The sequence below is a fragment of the Ixodes scapularis genome, unplaced genomic scaffold, assembly GCF_016920785.2.
Source record: "Ixodes scapularis isolate PalLabHiFi unplaced genomic scaffold, ASM1692078v2 PGA_scaffold8__174_contigs__length_109621045, whole genome shotgun sequence".
NCBI classification, from domain to species: domain Eukaryota; kingdom Metazoa; phylum Arthropoda; class Arachnida; order Ixodida; family Ixodidae; genus Ixodes; species Ixodes scapularis.
In genome coordinates this window covers 180,222-207,178 of record NW_024609883.1, presented here as the reverse complement: position 1 = coordinate 207,178, position 26,957 = coordinate 180,222, and the positions used below count along the sequence as shown (strand labels likewise).

General features: G+C 46.4%; 1 protein-coding gene across 1 annotated transcript in view; it reads left to right on the top strand.

The window, feature by feature from the left end:
• The window catches only part of LOC115311230 (regulator of G-protein signaling 3), a 26,725-nt gene extending 4,537 nt beyond the window's left edge, over nt 1-22,188 (top strand). Inside the window, exon 3 of the mRNA XM_042286798.1 lies at nt 21,950-22,188. Coding sequence (XP_042142732.1) covers nt 21,950-22,188 — 239 coding nt within the window. The remainder of the gene's footprint in view (nt 1-21,949) is intronic.
• Nucleotides 22,189-26,957: the final 4,769 nt, after the last annotated feature.

Sequence of the window (26,957 nt, the reverse complement as noted above, 5' to 3'; positions counted from 1 at the left end):
TTCTCGTTGCGTGTGCTCGCTCACACCGGCGGCTGCTGGCTCGTGAAAAGAACGTGCGCCACTTAATATGGGCAGTAAATTCTTTGGTTCAGTATCCCTTTAAGGCTTTGTAATCAAGGAGACCACGGTTTGTTTCGAACATTATTACCCTGACATTGGTGACTCTCTTCCCTGTTTTCCAGAAATAACATATGTCTTTCGGGGTGCTTAGTTGGGCAATAAGTTTGTCGAATTATAACGTTGAAGGAACTGTTTGAACGAGATTAGCGAGTGTACATTTCACTCCCAGTCCCATCTTCTAGCGTGAGCGTCAAGTTTCTTATTTCAGAACATCAAATAGAAGAACACCTATTCCTGCCAAAGCGACGTCTTAAAATGACTGCAGAAAAGACACAGACATGGGATTAGAAGATGCTGTTAAATAACTAGACGATCTTCCAGGTGTTGAATTATGGTAAAAGAGTTTTATGGTACAAGACCCGTTTGAGCATTACACTGTGGTGTGGCGAACAAAAAAGAAAAAGTAGAATGGAAGCGAGCACCTCGAGCAGTTTTCTCGTGCCCGCTCGGGCTGCCGGCGTGCCCCTCGTTGTCTTTCATTGGATTGGACGCTGTTGAAAATATTCAACAGGCTACCGCCCGAGGGGGTCAGCGAGGCAACTGGAGTAGATAAATTAGTTGCACAGGTCGTGGCATGACTTGTCCGCTTGCCACTTGCACATCGCATGATCTGACATGGGAGTCTCGACTAGGCTGTACTCATGTTAGACGTCCTATTTTCCAAACCGTTTTTCGACGCTGTGGTTGATGAATGATCACAACGTCTGCGACCTTTAGGTCATTCTTTTTTTTGTGGCTTCGCGTGGTGTACTGAACGAAGTTGAAGAAGATACTCAGTCGTTAATCTTTTCCAAAACTGTGCAACTAGTCGTTGTCGGTAGTTCCAGCGCTTTGAAAATATATCTCATCTTCGATCTTCTAGCTTATCTTCTGTGAATGACGATAGGGCTGTTAGTCGCTTGCCGATCAAGAAATAAGCTGGCGTTAAATCTCTCGGCTCGTCGTGCTCTGAGCGCATAAATGTCAACTGTCGTGAGTTCACCGCTTCTTCGACTTCTTGTATCACCGTTGTGAGCTTTTCAAAGTTTAGAGAACTTCGTCCAAGAACTTTTCGAAGGGGTGATTTTACATTACGCACCAATTTTTCCCAAAAACCTCCAAACCAGGGTGCCCCTTTCAAAACTAAATTTCCACGAAAGGTGATGATGGGCAACGCAGTCTTGAATGTCCTAATGGCGTAAGGCAGTCCATACTTCCGTGATGTCCTTAGACATACGTTTGAAGGTCAGTGCGTTGTCTGAGTAGATTACCTTTGAAAGACTTCTTCACGCAACAAAATGACGCAGTGCTAATAACGTCTGGAGAGACATAGTGAATACGACTTCAAGGTGGACCGCTCTTGTCACAACGCACGTAACGAGCGCTATAAAATCTTTATTAGGTGTCGTGTTTTTGGTGTAAATTGGACCTGCGAAGTCTACTCCTACTATCTCAAAAGGGTTTGTTGGCTTGATACGGCCTGTAATTAGAGGAGCTGTAGGTGCTTATAGAGGCTTAAGCCGATATCACGAGCTTCTAGGACAGTTGTGTATACTTTTATTCACCAGTTGCCTCCTTCGAATTATCCAGAATCTTTCACGTAGTACCGTTAGCGTTTCAGCAGCTCCTCCTTGCAGAACTCATTGGTGTGCGCTTGAGACCATCCACTCGGTTAGACGGTGGTCCACTGATAAAATGATAGGATGCTTTACTTCCTCGGTTGACTGCGACTCTTGGAGTCTTCCGTCCACTCGCAACACTTCTTTGTAATAGAGAAATTAATTAAGCGCGGCTATTTTGGAGCTTTGACTTACTCTCCCTTTTTCAGCTAGTGACGCTATTGTTGTTGGGCTAGTCATTGAATACGTCGACGTATTTAATGACCTTGCCAAAACGTGGGCAGTCCCTCGGTGTATTTGAGTCGAGTAGATTGTTGGGCTAGTTGGTTTTGGAACTTAGTATACATTTTAGTGCTCAAAACACAAAAACACAAAGACGAAAGTGGTTGTCCTGTGCAGGGTGTAAGATAGACAGGTGGTGAAACGAGAGCCTAATGAGCGACCGAATTGTGTCCCCCTCGGTTTTCTCTTTTTCTGTGGCGCCATCTATGTGGAGCACCGCGAACTCTCACTCCAGGTGGGCGAACGCTGGCGACTGGTTAAACTGACGGAGAAGGTTTCTCGTGGATTTTCAATGGAGGACTGCCGTGCTCTCAGTTTATTTTGCGCACTCTCCCATAAAGTTCCATGCAAATTCGATTCCAATTTTTTTCTTCTCGCCGCAGCGCCATCTGTCGCAAATCGGGGGTACCCGCAAGACACCCGCAAGCAGACGAGTACACAATCCGGTCACGGCGCTGCGGTAGGTTTCCATGGGCCGTTTCCCCACCTGTCTATCTTACACCCTGGTCCTGTGCTTGTCCTCCGTGTTTTATTCTTTCAATTTTATGTATGAACGCTATCTCTTCTAAAAATTAGTTGATTTGAGCATTTGTTATCCAGCACTCTTCTGCTCGGGTTACTTCGTCCACCGATAGGTGATTCGCTGACCACTTTTCTCCTGAGCAGTTTTTTTTTTTTTTTTGAAGCGAAGTATCCAAGCAGTAACTGATTACTTTACGCAAGCTGCTGTAGCGATGAAGATCAAGGAGTGGTTCAAAATATTTCGTTCTAGCTAGTACAACTGCGGTGGATACCCAACCTTCCTGCTCCCCTTGTGCTTTCTCCTTATCTGGTCATTCGGACATAGGTATCTAGAGCCACGGAGGGCCTTCCCACCATGATTGAGTAATCTTCAGTTTTTCGTGAGAGATCCCTCTAGTGAGTACATCGGCCGGGTTATCCTTACCAGGGCAGTATCTGAGGTGGGAATTAACCTTCAGCCGTTGAATATCTTCGACACGGATTGCTACAAACGTTTCCCAGCGCTGCGGTTGCCTTTGAATCCACTTCAGGGAAATCATGGAATTCGTCCACAAGTAGCAAATTAAGTCATGTGTATCAAACGTTTTCTAGACGTACTGCAAAAGCCGCGCTCCGATGAGTGCTCCTATCATTCCTAACCGTGGGAGAGTTTGCCTTTTAGTGGAGCAACTCGACCTTTTGCTACTAGTAAATGAGTCTTGATGTTTCCTCCATCGTTCGCTGATCGAATGTGAAGTGCGGCGCCGTAGGCTTGAGGACTCGCATCAGTAAAGACATGCAGTTCGTTGGACCAATCAAATCCTCGCATTTCGTGAAATAAGAAACGTGGTATGGCGTGTAACTGAAGTTGGTGAACTTCTTTTTACTGACGTCCTCGGGAACATCAAAGTCCCAGGAAATATTTTGCTCCCAGAGCTTCTGAAATATTATTTTTTCTCTAATTGTGAATAGTGAAAATAGGCCCATGATATCAAAAGCATTCGTGCCGACGCCTGAAGAATGAACATCTTTGTGTTGACCCGCAACTCTAGAAAAGTTATGACAGTTTCTGGTTAAATCTTAAGGGTGTCCTCAGATGTGCCCCATACTACGCCCAGGATTTTCGTTTCGGTAGTTTTTTCTAGAGGACATTTCAGAATCGCGTCTTCCCCTTCAGTGAAGCACTCTTGTAACTCCTTGTAGTTTGGCGTCCACTTATTCATCACCATGCCAGCTGCTCGCATAATTTCCTGCATTTCACGGTAGATTTTCACTGCTTCACTCTAATTTTTTGCTCCGATGAGCATGTCGTCGACATATTTAATGACCTTGCCAAGACGTCGGCAGTTCCTCGGTGTATTTAAGTCGAGTAGATTGCTGAGCTGGTTGGTTTTGGAACTAGGAAGACATTTTAGGGCTCAAAACACAAGGACACAAAGACGAAAATCAGACACCGCAGTCAGCTACTAACAACTGATTTTATTACATGAAACGTCACTTATATACCATCCGTGTTTCTGATATTACCCTATCACTAGCCAACCCGATGCCAGGCCGCGTCATTGAGGAAGGCACGTTCCTTGTCAAGTAGATCAATTGAGGCCACGCTGACACATCCTGCCCAACCCTTCTTAATCCCATCTGCCTCGACTATCTCCCTAACAGTTTTTTCCTTGCGCCTCGCTAGAATGTTGCGCTCGGAAAATAACGGCACACACTTGCAAGTTTGGCAGTGATCAGACAGATGACCGTCCCGATAATTCCCTACTTTCAGTTTGTGTTCCCTTGGCCTATCATTAATACACCTTACGGTTTGACCTATATACTTGTTTACGCATGTTAAGGGGATTTGATACACTACTTCCTCCGCACATTCAACGAAGGGATTCCTGAGTTTCACCGCACAACCAAAATGAACATATCGAAAAGGACCTATTTCAGTCGTCTGAAAGTGATGCTTGAGCGTAGCTGTAAGTAGAAAAGGGCTAGACGTAGTTCCATAAGTCACTCGCGTCATCCTCCATTCTTGTAGTCGTGATAAAACACCGGAAGTCCGAGGTGCGCTCGCAAACCACAGAAAACGAAGAGAATCACGATTCTCCGGTTTAATTGAAATTTGTGTGAACGCCTTTTGAATGACTGCTGTCATTCAACTTTCATTGTTCGGAATCGCACCATGATCTGCGCAATCTGTAATATGTGAAGTACTACTGAGCTGTTATACAACTGAGAAGATTGCAAATCAAACAAAAACCGGGATAATTCTTGGGCAGTGTCTAGTGTCCCGGCAGCCGGCCGAAATGTTTCCCCAAAATTCTACCGGCAGTCGCCCCTCACAGGCGGTGCAATCAGTTAATCGAACAACGTTTCGTCCAGAGATTGTTTCATCAACACGAGATATTTCGTAAACAGCTCAAAATAGCCTTTTTTTTCTTTTGTAATTTTCCGTTGCAGACTCCCTAAGAAGCGGCATGAACAGGTAGGCTGGGTCGGTGAGCACGGCCTTCAAGAATACACGCGTGAAGAAATTCCCCAACAGCGTGCAATTCGCGTAACGAATGCCGATGAAAGGTTAATGTCGACGAAACGTGTATCCACGAAAAGGCTGCGACGAAACGTGTTTTCACGAAACGCAGGGAGAAAAAGATAGTCGGTATTCCACCTGCAGTTGTGACAATATTTCAGAGAGATAATGGCAGGCGATTGTCGGTAAAATTTTTGGGGAAATTATTCTCCAGGCTGCCAGGAGATAGACACTGCCTAATTTCATTTCATTTCATTTATTATTCCCTCAGGGCCCGAAGGCATTACAGAGGGGATTCTAGAGGTTATCTCGAAAAGTACCCGTAGATGAACGGTGAATTCTTCCAAGTAGGTTGCAGCGCACTTACGCTAAATATACCGGACTTGAACAATGTAATCTGATATATATGTTGACACGGGCACTGTAGAACAACCCCTCAAACAGAAGAACTCCTCCCCCCCGTCCTTTTTTCCAGACACACACTGCAATGGTTCACCGAGTGGGAGCTCGTATTTCGCTTACGGCGCGCGCCGAAACAGGAATCATCGTTTCGTGTTTCTTTGTTCTTCACAAGTGCCCGGGGCAGCTACAAAACTGATGCGAACACAGAAGTGTGATATGCTGGTTCTCCACCAGAACCTTGCACGCATGAGCGTAAACTTTCATGAGTCCGTAGACAGCCACGAGCAAAAACATATCTGGAAGATATCTCCTCTGACAGCAAGCTACAACACATAAATTTTCTTACTGGTAACTAAAAAAAAAGGAAAAGTTGCAATTGTTTTGAAAAGAAAAAAGTTAGCAGCGGGGGAAACGAAAAACGCAGGAGTCAAGACACTTTGCAACCGCCACTTTGACCGGTCACAATTTTTGTACCAAGCAATTGATGCAACATGTTTTTGCACTTTCTTTTTGCCTGGCCTAAGGAGAGTTGTACCCGAAAGGTTTAATGAAATCGAGACCGTTTTTTTTTTATTTTGTTTTTTCAATACGAGTATCTTTTTTTAAATTGTGTTTTTTCAAAATAATTTCTTGTTATGTTTATATTTTTATCGGAAGCTCATATTTCTGACCAATAATTTAGATGCCCTGGCCTATATTATGTGTAGCTTTCGAACTCGTTAATGCCATACAGATTGAGGTAGAAGCCCTGAAAGTTAGTCTGTTTGTTGCACCTGGTCCAAAGTTAGGAATTTTTTATCTATTTTCTTAATCCATTAAACACACAATATTTGCATGAGGTTGACTTAAACTTTGGTGTGTTACATGAAACAGGAAACATTTTGGGCGTACCACTCTTTGCCTGCCTTCCACAGGACCGCAAAGTTAGCACATAATGCAGCCCGCGGTGGGAGCGGGCCGTTGCGCAATCTTGAAACATTTTTTTCTCGTAGTGAAAACGCGGTTTCGAGACAAAAAAAGTTCCGTTTCGTGCGATTCATTTGAGTGCACATCACGTATAAAAAAGCAGAAAAAATAAAAATGTTGAGTGGACCTGCTGGTTCGATCTCTCGTGGAATCACCCAGATGCAGTTTTCGTCTCCTCCCACCAGCTTCCAAAGCTATCATTGGGGGGAAAATTCGCACGGAACTGCCCGTTGCGAGGAACACGCCTACAACCTGGGATATAAATAAGCCAGCAAACTTTCTCCACCTCAGACTTGCAATCGCCACTTCAAGATTCTTGAAGCAAGAAAGCCTTACGTAAGTTCTCCTCGATATTGCAACACTTTTGTTTTAGTTTTGGTCGCAATGCCGCGCTGTTAGAGGCGCCTGGAGTTCAATGTATACGCTCGTTATATTGTATTCATAGCACTCTTAGTTTGAATAACGGACTGCTGTAGGTGGGTTTTTTGAGCTACGTTCTTATATTATTCCTGTGGGGTATTTTTGCCTTTCCAACAAATAAAAAATCTAATTATATCTTAAAATTAGCAATAACGATTGCGTATACTCACGCGCTATATCTTTTTAGGGGGTACTCGGGTAGCCGAGGAAATAGAAAGAGAACCCATGTTAATGAACTGGTTGTAAGTTCCCAAACGAGGTGCTATATATATTATCATGACAAAAAAAAAAAACGATACTTAAGGTAAAAAAGCCGACACATGCTTCTGACATTTCAGTCTTTGTTTCGTTTTTTACCTGCTTTCTCGGGCGTTTTGTCCAGACATCTACGCAACGCGTTACTAGTAACGACTTGCTTCTACCTAGTTACTTTTTTCGGTAACAAGTAACCTATTTAGTTGCTTTTTTAGAAAAGGAAGGAGTAACGTACTTCGTTCCTTAAAGGTCAAGTAACGAGTAATGGTATTTCGTTATTTCTGAGGAGTAACGGGTAGAACAACGTATACACAACCTAGCTTTAATTCCAACCTGAATATCTGTCTATTGCGACACCGGCAAGTGGGCAACCCGTAAAACAACTAAATAGTATGAGTGTATAGCAACGTTTATTGCTGAACACGTCAGTCGAACTCTACAGCTGGGAATGTCTTTCGCCCAGAGAAAACAGTAAGGTTCGTTGGTTGAAGCTTCTAGAATCGTGTACAGACCGTATGTAAACCTGAACGTTTCCAACGCGGATTAAGGCACAGAACCCATAGTCAACTTCGAACTTTAGAAGCAGAGAGAACAAAAGTGAAAGGAGTATCCCAGTTTCACCTGGTCTTCCTGAAGCACAACATTGCCGTTCCTTCGCGCGCGTCAGTATAGAACCAGTGTCGGCGGAAGTCTATTGTGAAGAAAACGGGGAACAGTACCTGGCGGAAACTTCGAGACGCAGCTGCTTAGGAGCAACGACTACCGAAAATAAAACAACGAACCATGAAACGAACCCTGATGCAAAAGCAGTTGTGTATTTTGTTGTCAAAGAAACGAGAAAAGTAACTCGCTACTTTCGAAGTATACTAACGCGTTCCTTTTTGAGAATCCGTAACGAGCAGAGTATTTAGTTACTTTTCGAGCGAGTAACGAGTAAATGAATTTATTTATTTTTGCGGGTAACCTGCACAGTTCTGGTTTTGTCATGTTAAACCTATATTAAAGTGCACCGCTTGAAAAAAAAAAACGAATATTACGAGGGTGCTATGTCAAAGCATTGGAAAATCCATGTTGCAACTGAGATTTTGTTCCCTGTTTATTTTGCTCGTCCCATCTCAATATTTCTTTGGTTTCTTTCTGGCTTAAAAAAATATTAATTCAGTATTATGGTTGATATTCGAACAAAAATATACGTCGTAAAATATTACAAATATGCTTCGGTCTTTCTGGGCCTTGTTTCTTCTTTTAAACCAAGCTGCTATAAAACAAATTTATAGCGAAAAACAAAATATGTTAGGGCTATTCTTACGGCGCGAAACGAATTTGTAGTTAGTGCCCGCAAGAGCCCGAGGAAAAGTGGCTACTACGGTCAAGTGACTGGCAACTATAGTCACGTGGTGCTTGCGCTCTTTCGAGAGCTTCCTCTGGGCTCTAAAAGTGACTTACTAATCTTCGTTTTAAATGGAAAAAAAAAAGATTGCGAAGTAACTGTGAAAGCTTATTAGAAGCTCCCGAAAAGGGCGCAAGCACCACGTGATAGACCAGCGTGGCTGTAAGAAACTGACAGCGGCGGGTCGTCGGAGTCTTCCGTTCCGGCGGCGGCACGGAGAGGCGCGTTCATCCGGCGGCGCGCCATGCTCAGCGTGCAGCGGTGGCGTGGGGGTTCAGAGGCCGGATTCTCAAAGCGAACTTACGACGAAAAAAATGCGTACGACAAGTTTGAGAGAAAATCCGTATTCTCGAAACGAAATTGTCGTAACTTTTGCGCAGGTTACGACAGAATCCTACGACAGCTCCCAAGCTGTCTTACGCACTTTCTACAATCAAATTAACATGGCCGAGAACGTCGCTCAGTTGCGCTGCCGCAACTACCAACGGACATTTATTTTTCTACCTGCTCTTCTTGCGCGTCCCGACTTCAAGCAGCAAGAAAAAAATGAAGAAGTGCTTGAAACCGACCACGACGAACATGAACGCTGGATCCACAGACACCCGGAAACGGCAACAAAGGCAACGATCCCACCGACCAAGCGAGCTCGGCAGAATATATAGGCCTAGCAGACACTCCGACCCGTTCCGGCTCAGCATTGCTCAGACGGTCCTTGGCCAAGACCGTCTGCCCACAACCGGCTGGCTTGCTGAATGGAATATGCCCGCGCGACCCTTGTGGACCCTCCCCGTATGAATAGTTTGATAGCTGAACTAAATTTCAGAGGTCAACCTGTTCCCCTTATCACCTCGATCACCTTGTTTTCCGAGGCAGCGGTGACGAACGCTGTCGTCGAAAAGGGACTCCTCGATTCTATCGCCTCGTTTTGTGTGATAGAGAGCTCAAATAAACGCCGTATGGATTACCTTCGCAACACGGTATGTACACTTTGTTATTAGTATGCCATTTTAAACTGTCGAGCTATATCAGTTTGTGGGAGCTACGCGATGCCGGTCCAACCTTTCTTTGCCGAGTGCCACGTCAGTATCGAGTTGCAATCGTAGAAGATCGGTCCCGAAGCGCTTACCGAAACGCAGTCTGAATCCAGCACTTCGATCAAACGCACGCGTCCGCTCCAAGTGTAAACAAGTATTTGCGTGACTCTTGCTGACACTCTCGTAGTTCAAACGTATCTTTTTTAACGTCGGCTCACTCCTGCATTTCCGAGGCCGCGAGAAACGCCGCGGCGGTTTGTTTCCATCTACGTCGCTTTGCAAACGACTGGCACGGGGCTTTTACCAACGATGACAGTTGTGTTGACTTCGTAGCGATCGAGTTTGTAGCAGTCAACGAAGCGTTTAAATCGTGTTAGCGTCGATATACCACTGCACGGACACGAACCCCAGACAAGCGGTGGTGGAAAGGCCACCCGTGTTTATGAGAATCAGCTTGAACACTACACATTTACACACAGACAGGACAAGACATACACAGAGCTGTCTATCAACGAGTGGTTAGCCTGTGTTTGTTATTAAAAATCCACGTGCTCCGAACTATGCCTAGCTCTCTAATTGGTTGCTCGTTTTGCCGAAGACGCCGTTGCCATAGCAACAGCACCGGAAGTCATCGTTTCTCCGTAAGAGGTCGTAACTTTCCTCCTCTCACTTAAGAACGCGTTTGTGAATACCGTTCTCGCCTCATCTTACGATGATCGTAATTTTACGAACTTCGTAGCTAAGTTGTCGTAGATAAGAGGTTTTTTTATGAATCTGGCCTCTGGTTCTGGACACTTCAGCGGCGGGTTGAACGGCTCCGGCGTAACTTAACGGCGGCGGCGGCGCAGCGTGGTGGCGCAAAGATTTACCGTGTGATTAGCGGCGGCTCCCGCGGACGCTGACTACAAATTCGTTTCGCGCGGTAAATATGGCTCTAGAATTATTTCTTGGTAATAAAACCCGAGACTCAGGAACACAGAAGGGAACGAACCCAGCACAACGTTGTTGTGTTCGTCCCCTTCCGTGGTCCTGACTTCCGGGTTTTATTACCATGAATCATCACCAGCTCGCTTGTTTTTTAAGTATTATTGCAAATATTTCGTTGGTTTTTGCTTTATTTTAAGACGTACTTTACCCATTCAGGCTGCTTATCTGTTTTATTTGCATATGTTTTTTAAGGTCGCATTCGCGATTCGACGACATGTGGACTTAGGTGCCGACTCGAGAGTAGAATTATCGAAGGTTTTGTTCACTAATCCGGTGCGAACTGTTTAACCGAACGCTGAGAACCGGCGTTCTGGCGTCGCACTGGCCATGCCCACTTCCATCGCAGACACTTGTCGGTCGGAAACCGGTGATGTGGCACTCTGCTGCATTTCTTTGCGTTGTTGTTGTACCCTCCAGCAGAGTGTCCATCCCCCCCCCCCCCCCCCCCCCCCCACCACCACCACCACCACCAACACCTTTCTGTCCATCGCATACCAGACCCAGCTCGTAAAGCCAGAGCGGTGTATACATAGAGTTTGGTCAATAGGAGGCGCGGGCAAAGCCAGGGCGTGCACCAGACACAGAAAGAGCGCTTGACATGCTCTCTTGGACAACCAAGAGCCGAAAAGAATCCCCTAGCGGTAATGAATGCGCCGTTCAACTCTGTTTTGCTCGCACAGTTTGTGACCGCTCGGAAGGCAGATTACCGTCCTTCGGCGCACGTACGGATCATGTCGATCGTTCCGCTAGTCGCACTCTTCCACCATGATTTTAGATGACCGTGGTTGAAATATCACGTGTACCATATTTTCAGTCACCGAGAGTTACTCCGATGCACTTATCAAGGCCGTGTTCCAAAATTTACTTGATCTTACTCCAGGGTAAGGGTTTTGTACTTTAACATCCCAAAACCTACCGGCGTCCAGCGCATAGAGTTACTACAATAAACGCTAGAGGCTCAGCTGGCGCCAGTGTGCTGTTGCAAATTGAAGCAGACAGCATGCAGTCAGAAATTGACTTCCGGTAATGCATTTCTATGGGAAAAAGCGAGTGCATTTTCTCTCTGCGCTCGATTATAAGAGCAAATATCACGAATAATTTGTACGTACTAGGCACATTGGAACATTTCTCAGTCACGCACACGAAATAATTGGTCAGTTACAGCATTTTTATTTGAAATTCGCGGCATTAAAAACGGTGTTAAAACCGCTTCGTACGTGTATTTATGTGCACTGTCGGACACTGTTAGCGCGAACACGGCGTCGACGCTTTGCAGCATGGGGGATATACGTGCCAAAAGAACGACCGACATGTGGAAAACCAAGAGAGACGGCAAGAACTACGCAGTAACACTGGGTAAGTAACTCCTTGTGCTTGCAGACGATCAAAATAAGTTGAAAGTTACGTAATATAGTCCTATTTGCAATAAATAAGTACTGCTTTATTCTTTCTGCTCATGAATATGTGCGAAGATGCTTGTTCTGTTTTCAAATCATCACCCGCACGCTCCAAATCTTTGCAAATAGGGGGAACCCAGAGAACAGGTGCGCGATAAAAACTGCCCGACATAGGAAATAATAAGAAGACACACCTTTCGTAGCCCACGTACTTTATTCTTTACGTTTCAAACGTTTTTTTTTTTTTTTTTTGTAACCGCTCGTAGAGATGCGCGACGGGGTCATTTTCATATAGTGAGAGGACAGGCATATTAGCAATATATAAGCACCAGCGGAATGCTGGCGAACTTTGAACACACTCTACATTCCTTTCGATCGTTATTTTGCTTAGAATCGTCGCTCGTTTCTACATACCTGCCATGGAACAGAGGTTTGGGCCTGAAATATAGCGAAGTTTAACATCGTTCAGTGGTAAAGGAAAAATGCTGTAACTAAAGCAATTACACTTTCACAATATTAATGAAGATACATACTACCCGGTACAACCGAAATAACAAAAGTTATTAATGTTGTTTTCCGGCGACGAGACAAAATTCGCGCGCGTTTTCCCATAGGAATACACAGGAAGGCTGGAAAAGCAGACTGCATGCTGTCTGCTGCAATTTGCAACCGGAAGTCCCATAGACACTAGCGCCAGCTGAGCCTCTAGCGTTTATTGTAATAACTCTATGGGCCAGCGTTCTTCAATCTGTGTTGTCACGTGACACGACCCATCGGAGTAACTCGGGTTCATTTGGGTAAGATTTGGAACAAAGCCCAGGTTCGTTTCTCGCGACCACCGCCAGGGTATTATTACGCCTCGCAAGTGGGCTCATTTTCATCTTCTGCGCATGAGAAAGGAAGTAGCGGTGACGTCAGAACGCCGAGCCCTGATTGGCTGATCGCGACCCCCTATCTCAGCGTCGTCTGCTCCTTGCAACGTCGTCTACTCGCAACATCGTCTACGTCTGTCTTACCTTTCCTGTGACTTTCGGAAGTGCACGTCTTTACCAGCGAGCTCGACTTCGTCTTTCAGAGAGGGCAGACGAAATAACTCGTGCGGTACGTTGTTTTTGTCTAAAAACTAGCAGACGCGCATCAAGGAGGGAAGTCAAAGGACTCACTGGCGAGCTGTCCCGAGGCGCCGAGGTTTGTTTGCTAAGAACCGAGAGTGAGCGTGTTAGTGTCCGCAGGTTTCCCTCCCAAATACTTTTTCCCTCCTTTCGTGTGCGGCGAGACCCCTCATTCTTTAACGGCGTCAGCGGGTTGGCGCAGTTAACGTCGTCTGCTTTACGTCTGCTAGTGAAAGCGATGGCTGCTTTACCTTTCCTGCGTCTGTCGGAGATTCACCGCTTTTTCACCGGCGAGAGTCACCGTTGCCGCGGAAAACAAGGAGGTAACAAGATGAAGATATTTACCTCTTAATCTAAAACTGAGGTAAGCGATCAAAGTATAATACGGGAAGGCTTCACGAGGGTCGCGCGGGCATATTCCATTCAGCACACCAGCCGGTCGTGGGCAGACGGTCGCCGAGTCGCGGAGTGCCTGCTAAGCCTAACCGCCGTGCTCGCTTGGTCGCGTTCGGTGGAATCGTGGTCGTTGGAGCTTTTCCCGGGTGTTTGTGGATCGAGCGTTCTCGTTCGTCGTGGTCTGTTTCAAGTACTTTTTACTTTTTTCTTGCTGTTTGAAGTCGGGACGCTTCAGAAGCGCACGTAGAAAAATAAACGTCCGTGGGTCGTCACGACCGTGACGCTGTCGGCCATGCTGATTTGATCGTAAGAAGTGCGTAAGAGAGCTTCGGAGCTGTCGTAGGATTTCGCCGTAACCTGCGCAAAACTTAGGAAAATTTCATTTCGCGAATACGAATTTGTTCTTAAGTTTTGACTTACGCACATTTTTGGCGTAAGATCGTTTCGTGAATCTGGCCTCTGCACTTCCGAAAGTGGCAGGAAAGGTAAGAAGACGCAGACGACGTTGCAAAGGAGCAGACGACGCTCAGATAGGGGGTCCCGATCAGCCAATCAGGGCTCGGCGTTCTGACGTCACCGCTACCCCCCTGCGCAAGGAGCAGACGAACTTGCCCTCCGCAATGAATTCCTGAAGACGCACTGGAACACGCCCGGCCCGCTTTCAGCCAATGGCGCCTCCTCATTTGTCTCCTATATACTTCACAACGAATGGCAAAACTCTCTACATATACGGCTCTGCTCAAAGCTAGCAAGACCTCATTATTGAGATCGTGCGACACCGGTACGCGGGAGGCCGCACGGGAAGCTAGCTCTGGAAGCCAGTGGTTGGCAACGCCACCAACGCCAGCGTCCGCGTTTAGTGAGGCTGTACCGAATCCGAACTCTGCCCGCAGCATCTTCGCGTCGTCTGCGCCTTCTTGCGGCCGTGTTTCGCGGCCGTGACGGGGGTCCAGCGTTCTCTGTGCGTGTTTTCACTTCATTCGACCCGTGGAGTTGCTCGGATCTCGGTTTCAATCGTGTGTCCCGCAGTTGTAAGCGGAAACGGCGGCAAAGCGATCCACGTTTTTCTTGTATCTGCTGTGGAATATTCCTCTCCAAAGCGTTTGTCTTCGCGGAAGTTGTTAATCACTATAAGACGACGTTCATCAGAGCCAGTAAATGATACATTTGTGGGATAAGATTTTTCTCACATAGTGTTAACATATTGCTCTTCGCTTGCCGACGGATTGAGTAGACCTGCTGGAATTGAGATGATCGCGACGGTTTTTGCCGGACCATGCAGAGGGTCTGTGTTCTCGAATTCGAGGTCCCGCGTAAAAAAAGTTAGCGCCGACTGCTGCCGTCAATGTATCGCTGTGCTAAGGTAAGTCAAACTTAGAAGCTAAGGTTCGCTGCTATACACAGAAAGTCTAAGCCAGTCTGGACATGTTCAATACGAAATGCTTTTGAGCGGAGCTGCACCGTGACGCCACTGTCTCGTCCCGTACTTTTGATTTCTACGTACAACGAGGAGGAAGGGTCTACTCCTGGATACATTATTTGACGTCAAAATCAATGCCGCCGCTGCTCAGTGTTGCCAGTAGAGCGAAAAATTGTGATTTTGACGCGTATATTTTAAAATTTCTTTTCTCAAAAGAAAATAACTATTTTGATGAGATATTTAGTAGACTTATAAAAGGGTGAATATTTAGTGCACGGTGAATTTTTTATAAAAATCGATTACCATTAATGTTTCGCGGTAGCTTTCCTTTGAGCGCATTTCCTCTTCATTCCGAGAAAAAAATTGCGCTGTTGAGTTTCGGGGCTATATTTATGCTCTCGTTTCCTTTTCAGGAGGACGTTCCCGTTAGATTGGGATTATGCATCGCAATATGAGCAACAAGCTGCTCGTACTTTTCGCCGTCATGCTTATTCTACCGGTATTTCATGGCGGTAAGTCGTATTAAAGATGTTCACACGTAACAAACTTAATATTGTCGTTCTGCTTTCTTTGGAAATATTTTTTGCCAGGATTAATTCTTTAAGAAACACCGGTCATTGAATACCACCGCTGCTCTCTGAACGTCGTTTGTTATTGCAACCAATGCTTTAGAACGTCAGCTGTCTGACGAGGTTGGAACAAGTAGTGTTAATCCACACCTGACCAAAAGAACGACAGTGCATCGCATATCATTCAAAGGTGCCCTGAGGTGGTTTTTCAGGCCGTCTAAATACGGCGATAACTGACTCTGTGGGCTCCAAGGATCCTAGAAATCCATAAATAATAACCCGATGATGGGAGAAGCATGGTTGCGAGAGCCAGGACGACGTGTTACCAAAGCAAACGTGACCTTTTGTTGAGATTGCAAGCGCTGTTGTTACACAATGTGTATGCGTTTGTAGATGATAAAATCATATCACAAGTTTTTTCTTTTTTTTTTTGCGGAGAATGAACGCTGTTTTGCAATAATCGCCTAAAAAAAAGCGCACTATTTTTTTTTTTTTTTGCGGGAGTGATGTGTTTGATCGTCAGCTCTCGAGTGCGGGATCGCAGCATTGGATCGTTGTCCGGGATGTATGGGCAACGAGCCGCGCGCATTCATGATATCACTTCGCGGTTCCACCGGGTGGAGCGCCAGAATCCTTCTCTTGATATCGGCTGACAATGGTCCTAATTCCGGAACATGATCCTCCAATCGCGGGAAATGACCTTGGTGTGTTGTAATTTTTGAGTGCATTTCTAATAGGGAAATTGGTCGCGTATTGTAATGATCTATGAATTTCTAGGATGTTTAAAGACAACAAAGTGAGTTATTCGCCATATTTAGGCGATTTCAGAAACCTGCGCGGGGCACCATTAAGAGTCTCAAACAGGCTACAGTGTTTAACTGCTCGTCGTTCGTCTATTACATGCGTTCAGGGAATTAGATTATCTTGATGTCTCAAATGAAGCGGTCGCGACCTATTAGACCGTTGTGGTTTTGGAAGCTGTAAACAGGGTTAAGCAATTTATTATTAAAATGCACCTAATGTGTAGTGTTAAAAGTGACGTATGACGTTATTTATCAACATCATCGCATGTTTTGTGCAGATAACGCACTTAGCAAATCTGCAAATGTGTTTTTTTACTACCTAAAATAATTATCGTTACGAACAAAAATGTTTGACAAAAGAAGGACTTCAAATCAAACTTCAATTAGGCGATCTTCTGCCTACTATTTTAAAGTGCCAGCATTTTACGGAATACTAACGCAAACGCACTGTACTTGCTCATGTAATGCAATTAATGCAAAGGTGCAAGCGAGCTGGACAAGAATAACAATAATATTCACTGGAGATGGGGGACAAAGGAAAAACACAAATCTCCATGCAGTGTTTAGAGATTTTTGTGTGGAGATTTCTGCTTGTCCTTTGTCCCCTTCTTCAACTTCTCCAAAGATTACTCTCAGTGCTTGCGTTTGCTCGCATACGCAATACTAAAACTCGCAATACTATTCTTGCCTTGCTGTACCTTCATATATATATCTATATATATATATTTTTTTTTTTTCAGAGAGGTTTTTGTCTGAGGGACGACATAGTTTTCATTGTTGGGGTTTTCTTGATCAGATAACAGCTCTATTTTGCAAACTTAGTGGATCTAAGGTAAGTCTTGGGAACAATCAAATACAAATGAGATATTTTTAGATATTGCAGATCGACTTTCTGCTGTTTTTTTTTTGTTTATAAAGCGAAGACTTATTCTTTAATACCGTTTCTTAAAAGAAAAAAACTGCATTTGGCATAAAAATTTGTAATATTTTAGGAAACATACACAATGTTGCCAAGTTAGTGACGCACCACGTAAGCACAGGGGTACGTAATGCGAACATTCACGGCACTCTTTCTATATCGCCATTCTTACTGGTGTCAGGTGGAGCGGGTAGTTTGACACGCTCGAAATCGGTAGGTACTCAATAGGTTAAAACTCTGGACTTAAAAATCTGAAGAGTTTCCTTTTGGAATCTTTACCTTGCGTAAAAATATTTTACAATTCTTAGCACAAACGAGTACCTGAGATGTCTGGTGCTCAATCTTTTCTTTGCGCTGATGTCGCGCGCCTTCTTTCAGTAGCATAATTGCACACACTCCCAGGTTATTGAAGACCTGGCGTAATCTCTCAGAGCTCGAGGGTGCGCTTGACGACCACCGCCGTCATTGATCAACTCACGCACTAATAGTCCTTTCCTACACGGCAGCAGGCGGCTATGACGTCACGTAGCTGTAATGGCGCTGCTGTCATCACAGCACATCCGCAGACACTGACGCGGATCTGGTCTTTTTGCGCACCCTCAGCGCCCACCTCTGGTGTGGGCCAACTCTAACTTGTTTGTAAGGAGGTAACACCAGCAAAACTGTTGACGAAGCCCGCGTGTGGTGAGGGCATTACGTCAGAGAAACCCCCGGCCACACAAAAAGAGAACCTTTTTGAAGTCACTTGTCTCTCTACGACGTCCCTGCTGACCCTAACCGAGTGAACTGTTGATTTCGATAGAACCAGATTCCGTAGGCGCAATATCAGAGATTGCTGTCGGATAGATTCTCGCCTTTGGGCGCTATGTTTTCCGTTTCATGGTGTATGCATATTCGCGATTACATTTAGAAAGCACTCTACCGCATTAAAAAGAAAACAATTGGTTGTTCATAGGTGTACTACGCTGCACAAATTTCGTTAGAACTACATGTGGGTCGCACAAGAAATGAGAGATTGGGGGGGGGGGGGGGGGGCTGGGGGGGGGGGAGGGGGGGGGGGTTCGCGCTTGAGAGTCGCATGAAGTGCCCGTGCCTCAGAGGACGCGCGCTCGGCCGCTGTCAAGAGCGATGAGCGAAGGTTGCAGAATCACGGCTTTCGGAGCCGCGTCTTTCGCCGTTTCAATCAAGCACGAACGAGCGACGGAGCGTGTCGCGTTAAAGCGAGCAAGCCAGCAGATAAGAAACTGCTGCAGAAACCACTATTGTCGGTTGACTATGAATTGCGATAGCATTTGTCAAGTACAACTTCAAGGACGATGTCTAAGACGACGTAGAGACGACGTTCTACAGAACGATATCTAAGACGACGTCTATAGGACGACCTCTGGCTCGATCCTAAGGACGACGCCCTCAAAGACGAAGGCGAGTGCGACGTCCTAGAGCGTCGTCCTCGACTTCCTCGGTGTCCTCAACTTCCTCGGCGTCAAAGTCAACGTCTAGGATGATCTCAAGGACGGGTGTAAAACGATCCCTCAGGGACGAGCTCTAGGATGGCGTAGAGGGCGACGTCAAAGTCGTGGGGTCCTTTGAAAACGGTGCGAATGTGAAGGAGAGAGCATGTGAGCTGAAATGGTCGACTGCATGCTCAAACCGACTCCGCATTAGGAGGCCGGTGTTAGCTGTGTGACGTCATTTCCATGACCAAGTGTTCTTGACATCGAACTCCCAACTTTGGACCCCTTTCAAGCGCGGAGAAAAACATTGCTGTACGTCACAACTCCAAACTATGTTTGGGGTGTAAGTGCACGACAAAGGGAATGCTACTGGAATATTTGTTTTATTAATGTGAAAACATTAACTGCCCCATGGAGCGAAGACGGCGTTGTTTGTAGCAGCGAAACGGCACCTAAATTCCCATTGGCGGCGACGCGTCATGTGGCCCCTTAGCAACGGCGTCATCGTTGCTAAAGTGCCAGCTTAACTGCTGGCGCTGCAGCGGTAAGGGTGGGACACGGGTATGCGCTAGCCTGACGTTAGGCCTTACGTTAGACTCATTCACTCTAAAAAAAAAAAGGGTGTCATGGGGTACACCCATAGGGGGTGTAAGTTCTTGTCACATATACTACACCCTTTGGGGAATGCAAGTGCACCCCAAATATGGGAGTACGTGCACACCTGTTGGTGTGGTGCACATGTACACCTTTTTCTACAGAAACCTCACTCGAAGGGAACACAGGTGCACCCCATTCGATGGTGTACCATTGCACCTCTTCATACACCCGCTTCACTCAAAGGGAACACAGACGCATCCCGCTCAATAGTGTACAATTACTCCCCTTTCTACACCTACTGCTCTCAAAGGGAACACAGGAGCACCCCGTTCAATAGTGTACTGTTACACTTCTTTCTACACTCGCTGAATTCGAAGAGAACACAGATGCACCCGATTCAAAGGTGCATGGTTACACCACTTTATGCGCCCGTTTCATAACTTCATAAAACTATTTAAGACATCAAGGAAAACAGTAAAAAATGTATGCGCCCCGGTGATTGCAAAAAGGCAGGTAAACGGACACACGGTATTGTTTTCAAATCTCATAGAAGTTTATTAGACAGCCTTTCCGTAAACAAGTACAAACTTGCAAGCAATCCGTGATATCTGAAGACGTACAAAGAAGCTTTTACACAACTGAAAAGATTACTAAGCAAACAAGAAGCAAGGGTGAGTCTTAGGTAGTGTCCATTCTGCCAGCAGCCCGTAGATTTATTTCCACGAATATCCACCGGCAGTCGCCGTTAATTCATCGAACGACGTTTCATCGACAGCTCAAATTAGCTTTTCTATTTTAGCTTCTCTCCTTTCTTTTCTAGTAATGAACCGCCTCAGAATGTATCCGCGAAGTGACGTGTATGGGTGGGACAGGTGGGCTAACATTTTTATAATGAGCCGCCGCAGACTGTCACCACGAAGCGGCGCGAACGGGTCGGCTGGGTCGGTGAGCACGCGCCTCAGAGACACACGCGCGACAAAATGTCCCTACAGCGTGCATTTTGCGTAACGAGTGACGATGAAACGTTAGTGTCGATGAAACGCGTCTACAAAACGTGTATCGACAAAAACGTGTTTTCACAAAACGCCAGGAGAATAAGAAGGTCAGTATTCCACCTGCAGTTGTCACATAATTGTATACAGCTAATGGCAGGCGACTGCCGATAGAATTTCGGGGAAATTATTTTCCCGGCTGATAGAAAATAGACACTGCCTAATTCTAAAGGTAATCCGGAACAGAACGGTCAGTTGTTGCAAAGGAGTAGGTTGTAGTGCACTTACGATGAAAATACCGGACTTGAAATATGTAATCCGATATATATGTCGACACGGGCACTGCAGAACCACACAAACACAAAAATGAAAAAAAAAGGGGTCCGTGAAGATTCAACACGATGTGGCCGAAGCAGTGATTTGCCGAACCGAACACTAAGCACATCACATAACTTCCTTGGGCTTTTTTGAAGAAATCCCCTGTTGCCGATACACGCGTAGGACTTTTCAAACACTGGAAATCTTGGTACACTCGAATACGTTGTCGCGGGCGAAACGTACGGCAGCCCCGCTGGTCGCAGCACAGCACACAAGCAACTAGGCCGGGAAGCAGACATTCTGAGGTCGAAAAAAGCTACTAAGTCATCCGTGAAACCTTTACCACATGATCACGTTCCTGCCGTATCCGCGCTAAGACAGAGGAGTCGAGGGATAAAAAAAGCCTTCGGTTCATTGGTCCGGCAGCTGCGCGCCTTCTTCCATGCTTTCAGCTTAGAGAGAGAAAAGAAAAAGAAATGAGTATGAAAAGTGCAGCTCCTTCAAGGCCAAAAGGGGCCACCCTCTCAAAGGCTTAACTTCAGGGGCAACCCAACAATGAAAGGATTTGTCGCTTATGACCTCTTAAAAGTTTGACCCAAAGTTAATCGTGCAGTGGATGCTATCCGTGGCCTTGGCCTTCAGGCTGGTGTCGTGCTCTGCCTTATCTCTAGCTTGGAGACTGTAGTCACGTGATCCTACCCGGAGACCCGATTGGCCTAAAACAAGCATAGCGTCCACTCTGCTGTCAATACCGAGGGAACACGATAGCTCCATACTTCCTAAGAGGCTGCCCATCCCAAAGAGTGACCCCCATGGGGGAATCCAAGCACAAGCTGATCGGGGCGCGTGGCTACACTGTTAGCAAAAGTAACACGCCCGACGTGTAAACCGTTGTCCCATAGCGGACACGTCGAAACGTGTTCGTTTTACACGAGGCCATCTGTGTTTTTCGTCTGCACATGAGGTGCTGTGTAAACTTAACACGCTACACCGTGTCTGCCTTCCGCAAAACCGTTTCGAGCGTGTTCCCTATGAAACATGGCGGCCAGGGGCCGAGAACAGGCGAGAGACGAGCCCAGCGAGCCGCGCGCCTTTCAGCCGAATCGAAAGCACACAGGGCGCGTTAGTTCCCGTTCGATGTCTTTTATGCACAGTAAAGTCTCCAAGCGGCGGACGTAGCTACTTGCAAAGGTGCGTACGTGCGTTATCGGCGGTTGGCGGCGTCGGTAGCTTCAACAAACCGCTAAACGATAAAAAAAAAAAAAACGAATGCCGAACTCACATGGATAAATAACTTGAGCAAACTATTTAGAATCGGGCGGTAACTTGCGCCACCTATCGAGATTTCTAGCCTCCAACTGTACAGGAAACACAAGAAGGAACCAGCACCCTATCCACACTATACCGGGGAGACCGAGCCAGCGAGCTGCTGTTCCAGGCTCGAACGGGCTCCCTACTGACCCAGAGACGCAGATTTGAGCTCTATGGAGAAGACCAAAACTGCGGGCTCTGTGGCGGCGACGAGGAGACTGTCGAACACATCTTGGGACAATGCAGTGGCATCGACCAGAAAGGGCAAAGCGCGTTGCAGTGCGGTGTAGAACAGGCCCTTGGCTACGGAGAAGAGGCCGAGGAGGGCAACGGTGACGACGGTGACCGTAAAAACCGCACGCATTCGACGGACGCAACGAAACGCCGCCTAGTGGCGTGGGAGCGACTTTGCCGCACCTAGACATGTAAAATTTCCGGAAATTTTGAAGGCCGGAAAAAAACGACGAAAAAAACAATTTTTTTTTCGGAAATTTTGGAAACATTCGAAAAATATTCTCAACAGCTATAATTCAGTAATGATTCGAAATATATCGACAGAGGTCAACAACCGCAAGATATTTCCGCCAGTTTTACGGTGAACTATTATATTATATCCAGGGGGGTAAAGGTGGGTGAGGAGGAGTGGCAAATCCCGTGCGTCGACATCCTGGGTCCCGAGTGAACGATCGCGAAAGAGAGCGACAGAACACGAGAGAAAGAAAGCAACGTTACCATGGTAAACGCGGTAAACGCGAAGAGTGTAAACTCTCAGCAATATAAACAGTGATAATTTAACGTTGTAAACTAAATTCTGAGCTATTCTAACGCTTATAAAAAGCAATAAAGTCATTACGCTGCATTAACTTCCCTTCTGTCGAAATCTCGCAAATCTGGTGGTTGCGCAGTTTCGTATTCCTCAACCGCGCCCAGCCGCGCCCCACCAGCGAAGCCGGGTATATGGTTTAGTTTAGCGTTAACGCGAGGCCGTACATCTGCGCGCTATGCAAAAAGAAACCTTCGAAAGGAACGCGAGTATCTTTCCACCGGTAAGTTCGTGGATTGTTAAAGTTCACGAAACTGCTCTGATGATGTAACCGTGTTTGGGACCCAGAGGGTCTGCCTGCATGGTCCGCCGCTTGCGGCAGCCAGAATGTATGGGAAAATGGCGGACATTTTCCTCTAGATTTAGTATATGATCTCTATGATTATATCACCTTTTTTAACGTTTACGACAACTTTTGTCACTTTAGCTGAGCTTTGACTACTCATCTGGCAACAACCGATAGCACCTACGCAGTTCTTCGTTCCCGCCGGTGCCGTTCGCGCTCTCGACGGGCAGTCGGAGCCGCCATATCACTTTAGCTTTCCCAGCCCCTTAGTGAAAGTTCTGAGCATCTTACTCTGGTGTGGACACTTGCCGTGGACCGTGGAGCTGTCAAAACTGTGTGCTGTGCGCCGTGGAGAGGTCAGCCAGGGCAGCTATAACGCTTTAGCTTGAACAGCGCCGTTTCCGAAACCTCGCGCGCATCGTTCTCGGGTATGGACTTTCGCCGTGGATCCGTGAAAACTGTGCGCTGTTCGCTATGGTGAGGCCGCGCTCCAACGTTTGGAGGAACTTTGACGTGCTAGACAGTGGTAAGGGGCCAGCGGTGTGCAGATTTTGCTGTGCCAAATACGAATTTCCCAACGCAACTCGCTTGCGGCAGCACATCGAAAGGTGCTCGAAGTGCCCCCCGGACATCAGGTCTGCAGCATCGGACGACCCGACAAGATCAGAGTCTGGGGCGTGTCGGTCCAGGAGCCCATCTGTGGAAGTTTTACGGTCAGAGCGTGCACCTGTGTAAAATGAAAGCACAAGCTCTCAAAATGAGGCCGACAGGTATGTCAAGCAGCGAACTTCTATAGAAGCGTTCGTTGACAGAATGACGCAAGGGTGTCAAAGCAAGCTTGATGAGGCGCTGGCTCGAGCGATATATGCCAGTGGAACGCCTTTGTCAGTTACGGAAAACAGATACTGGCGAGAAGCGTTCAAGCTCCTCAGGCCCGCATTCGTGCCGCCTTCCAGGCATTCTTTAGGTGGACGACTCTTGGAGGCCGAGTATGCCCGAGTGATGACGCAGGTGGAAGAGAAAGTCAACGCCGCTCTGTGCGTCACTGTACTCACGGACAGCTGGACCAATGTACGGGGCGAGAGCATCTTGAACTTTGTGTTGGCTACACCGAAGCCTATTTTCTACAGCGCCGTGGAGACGGAAGATCACAGGCACACAGGAGACTACATCGCGGGAGAGAGTGTGAAGCTTGTGGAGAAAATTGGAACCGACAAGGTTTTCGCTCTTGTTACCGACAATGCAAGCAACATGAAGGCCGCGTGGACAATCGTCAGTCTGCGCTACCCTAGCATCACTACTCTTGGATGCTGTGCTCATGGACTAAACTTGTTGCTGTCGGACATGCTCAAACTGGTGACATTGCAAGAAGTTTGCAAGAGGTCCAACACTGTAATCAAGTATGTCAGAAACTCTCACGTGGTTGCGGCTCACTTTGCTAAGAGGCAAGAAGAGTGCTATGCTGGAAACCAGACCACAATAAAACTACCAGCTGAAACTCGCTGGGCAGGCATTTTGATGTCACTAGAAGGCTTACTGAAGAACAAAGAATCTTTACAGAAAACTGTGATCGCTGCGGAGCTTCAAGTGAGCAGAAACATAAGATCAACGATATTAGATGAAGACTACTTTTGGCGAGATGTGCAAAGCACCTTCCACGTGTTGCAGCCAGTTGCCCGTGCTATTTCCGAGGCTGAGTCAGACACTGCTGTCCTCTCAGACGTCCATGAGATCCTGTTCAAAGTAACAAGACAAGTCAAAGAGGCCCTTCCAAACTCTGCCTTGACAACGGGCGAAAAGGAAAGAGTAGCAGAAATCCTGCGTGAGCGACGCAACTTTATTTGCCGTCCAGCACATGCTGCCACAAATTTGCTCGACCCGAAGTTCAAAGGGCGGTGCTTAAGTGACGAAGAGGTATGCCACGCAATGGACTACATCACAGAGATAGCAGAAAGGATGTGTCTCGATGTGGGAAAAGTGTTGTCAAATCTCGCCGAATACCGGGTCCAGTCAGGTGCTTGGTCGAGGAAGGCATTGGAGGATTCAGCGAAGCATATTCCACAGTCCACGTGGTGGCAAGGGCTGTGTGCCTCTGAACCCCTGGCACCAATTGCTTGTCGCCTTCTCCAAGTCCCGCCCTCCTCCGCTGCGTGCGAACGAAACTGGTCGAAGTTCAGCGGTGTCCACACCAAAAGTAGGAACCGACTCAAAGGACACAGAGTGCAGAAGTTGGTGTTTGTTCGCTCCAATCTCGAGCTCAGGAGCCCTGATCTGAAATACCACGACGGAGATGACTCAAGCGTGGAGTCAGAGTAGCCCTAACTAACACACTGCTTTGGAACATCCGTCTTAATTTACAAAAGATATCTAGTCAACGCGTGCATATCTACCTCATCCAATGTTGGTTTTGAAGTTTGATCCTGTACTCTTTAATGCAGAACTAGTTGTACCCTTAGAAGGGAAAAGGGTCATGACAAAATACATCAATGTTGTTAAGCTTCACTCCCCTTTGAATATGATTATTTAACGTGGCATTAAAACATGGCACTACCTTCATGATAGTACATAAAGCAATTAATTTCTTCAATGGTTGACATATGCGACTATATTTCGCCACTCTGCTGTTATGTTATTTAAAGCTATGTTCATGCTGGTGCGGTAGTGGAGATCCGGCTGTAACTTAAGAGTCTCGTATATTAATTTATTGACCGAGAAAAACGCCATAGAGGACTTAGAAACACGGCTTCATCACATGCGTACACACTACCAACAAGCCTCGGACAGCACTGTCATTTCTCCTCCGTATAAGGCGTTCACACTGAACAGTAAAGCAACGGTCATTCGGGATGGTTGCTGCATAGTTTTTAGACAACGCAAACGGTGCAACGACGGGGCGAGGCGGCAGACAACCCGAGGTGATTGTGTTTCCTCACTTGCCCCGCCGTCGCGCTGTTTTGTTTTCTTAGGGGCTGAAAGATGTATTATGTTTAGTATAGCGTGATTAAGTTTCCGCCTGCTCTGCCGGCAAAACTCAATTCAGAGGAGCGTGATGGCCATTTTCCCTTTCGATGAGGTCAGCGATATCAATTATAACGTTCGTTGCAGAAATTTGCTTAATAGATTTGTTCAACTTCAAAAACTTGGGTTTCGGTTTTTTTCCCGAATACTATGTCGGGGAAAAAACCAGAAAAAACAGTTTTTTCCCAAACTTTCCGGTTTTTTTCCGAGCCCTCGCATCACTAGCCGCACCGCGAAACCCCCTGCCTAGAGCGGAAGGCCTGAACAACCTCAACAAGTGCACATCAGAAGTGACTATTTTTTTTAAATTTTATTTACGGTACCAGAGGCACTCCTCCTAGGAGCGCCCGCCCTGTTTTAAAAGGGTTTTGGCCCATCTGACTGAGTGACTGACTGAGCCTGTTTTAAAAAAAAAAGACGAGTCTGTTAACACTGCGAACGACCACGACTACACAGCAACCCTACATACAACGCAGGCAACACAGCACACATCTACACAGCACCGACATGTCCACAAACACAACAACCGACACTACGCCCGACACTTCCTACTCGATATCCATTTCTCCCCGCGGCGGATATAAGCTTGACATGTGCGGGTGAGCTCTTTGGTCGCTGACCATTACAGATTTATAGAAGAATACACAAAACACGGCGCAATGGACAGCCGTGTGTTAGAACTGTTTGCATTTGAAAAGTATGGGGGCAAAATCTATAATGTTAGTCCGTTGCAATAAATAACGATATGTTAACAATAAATCTTAAACCGGTCATGAAAAAGTTCAAATTTTTGTTATTTTCTCGCTTGACCAGTGTTATGAGCAGTCCGACTAGCTTGAATCAGATAGGAAAACAAATTATTGGGATTTTGTCATTACGTATACAATAATAAATGAAAATGATCCTCGCGCAAAGCATTTTTTATATATTTTTGTGAAGGACATCCGTACACCGCCCAACACTTTACTTCCGCTAGTTGCAGCAGTTGCAGTACGGGAGCAGACGCCTTCACTTTTGGGGCGTTTTGATGCAGTTTGTTGTCGTATGTCGTGTCGGTGTCGAG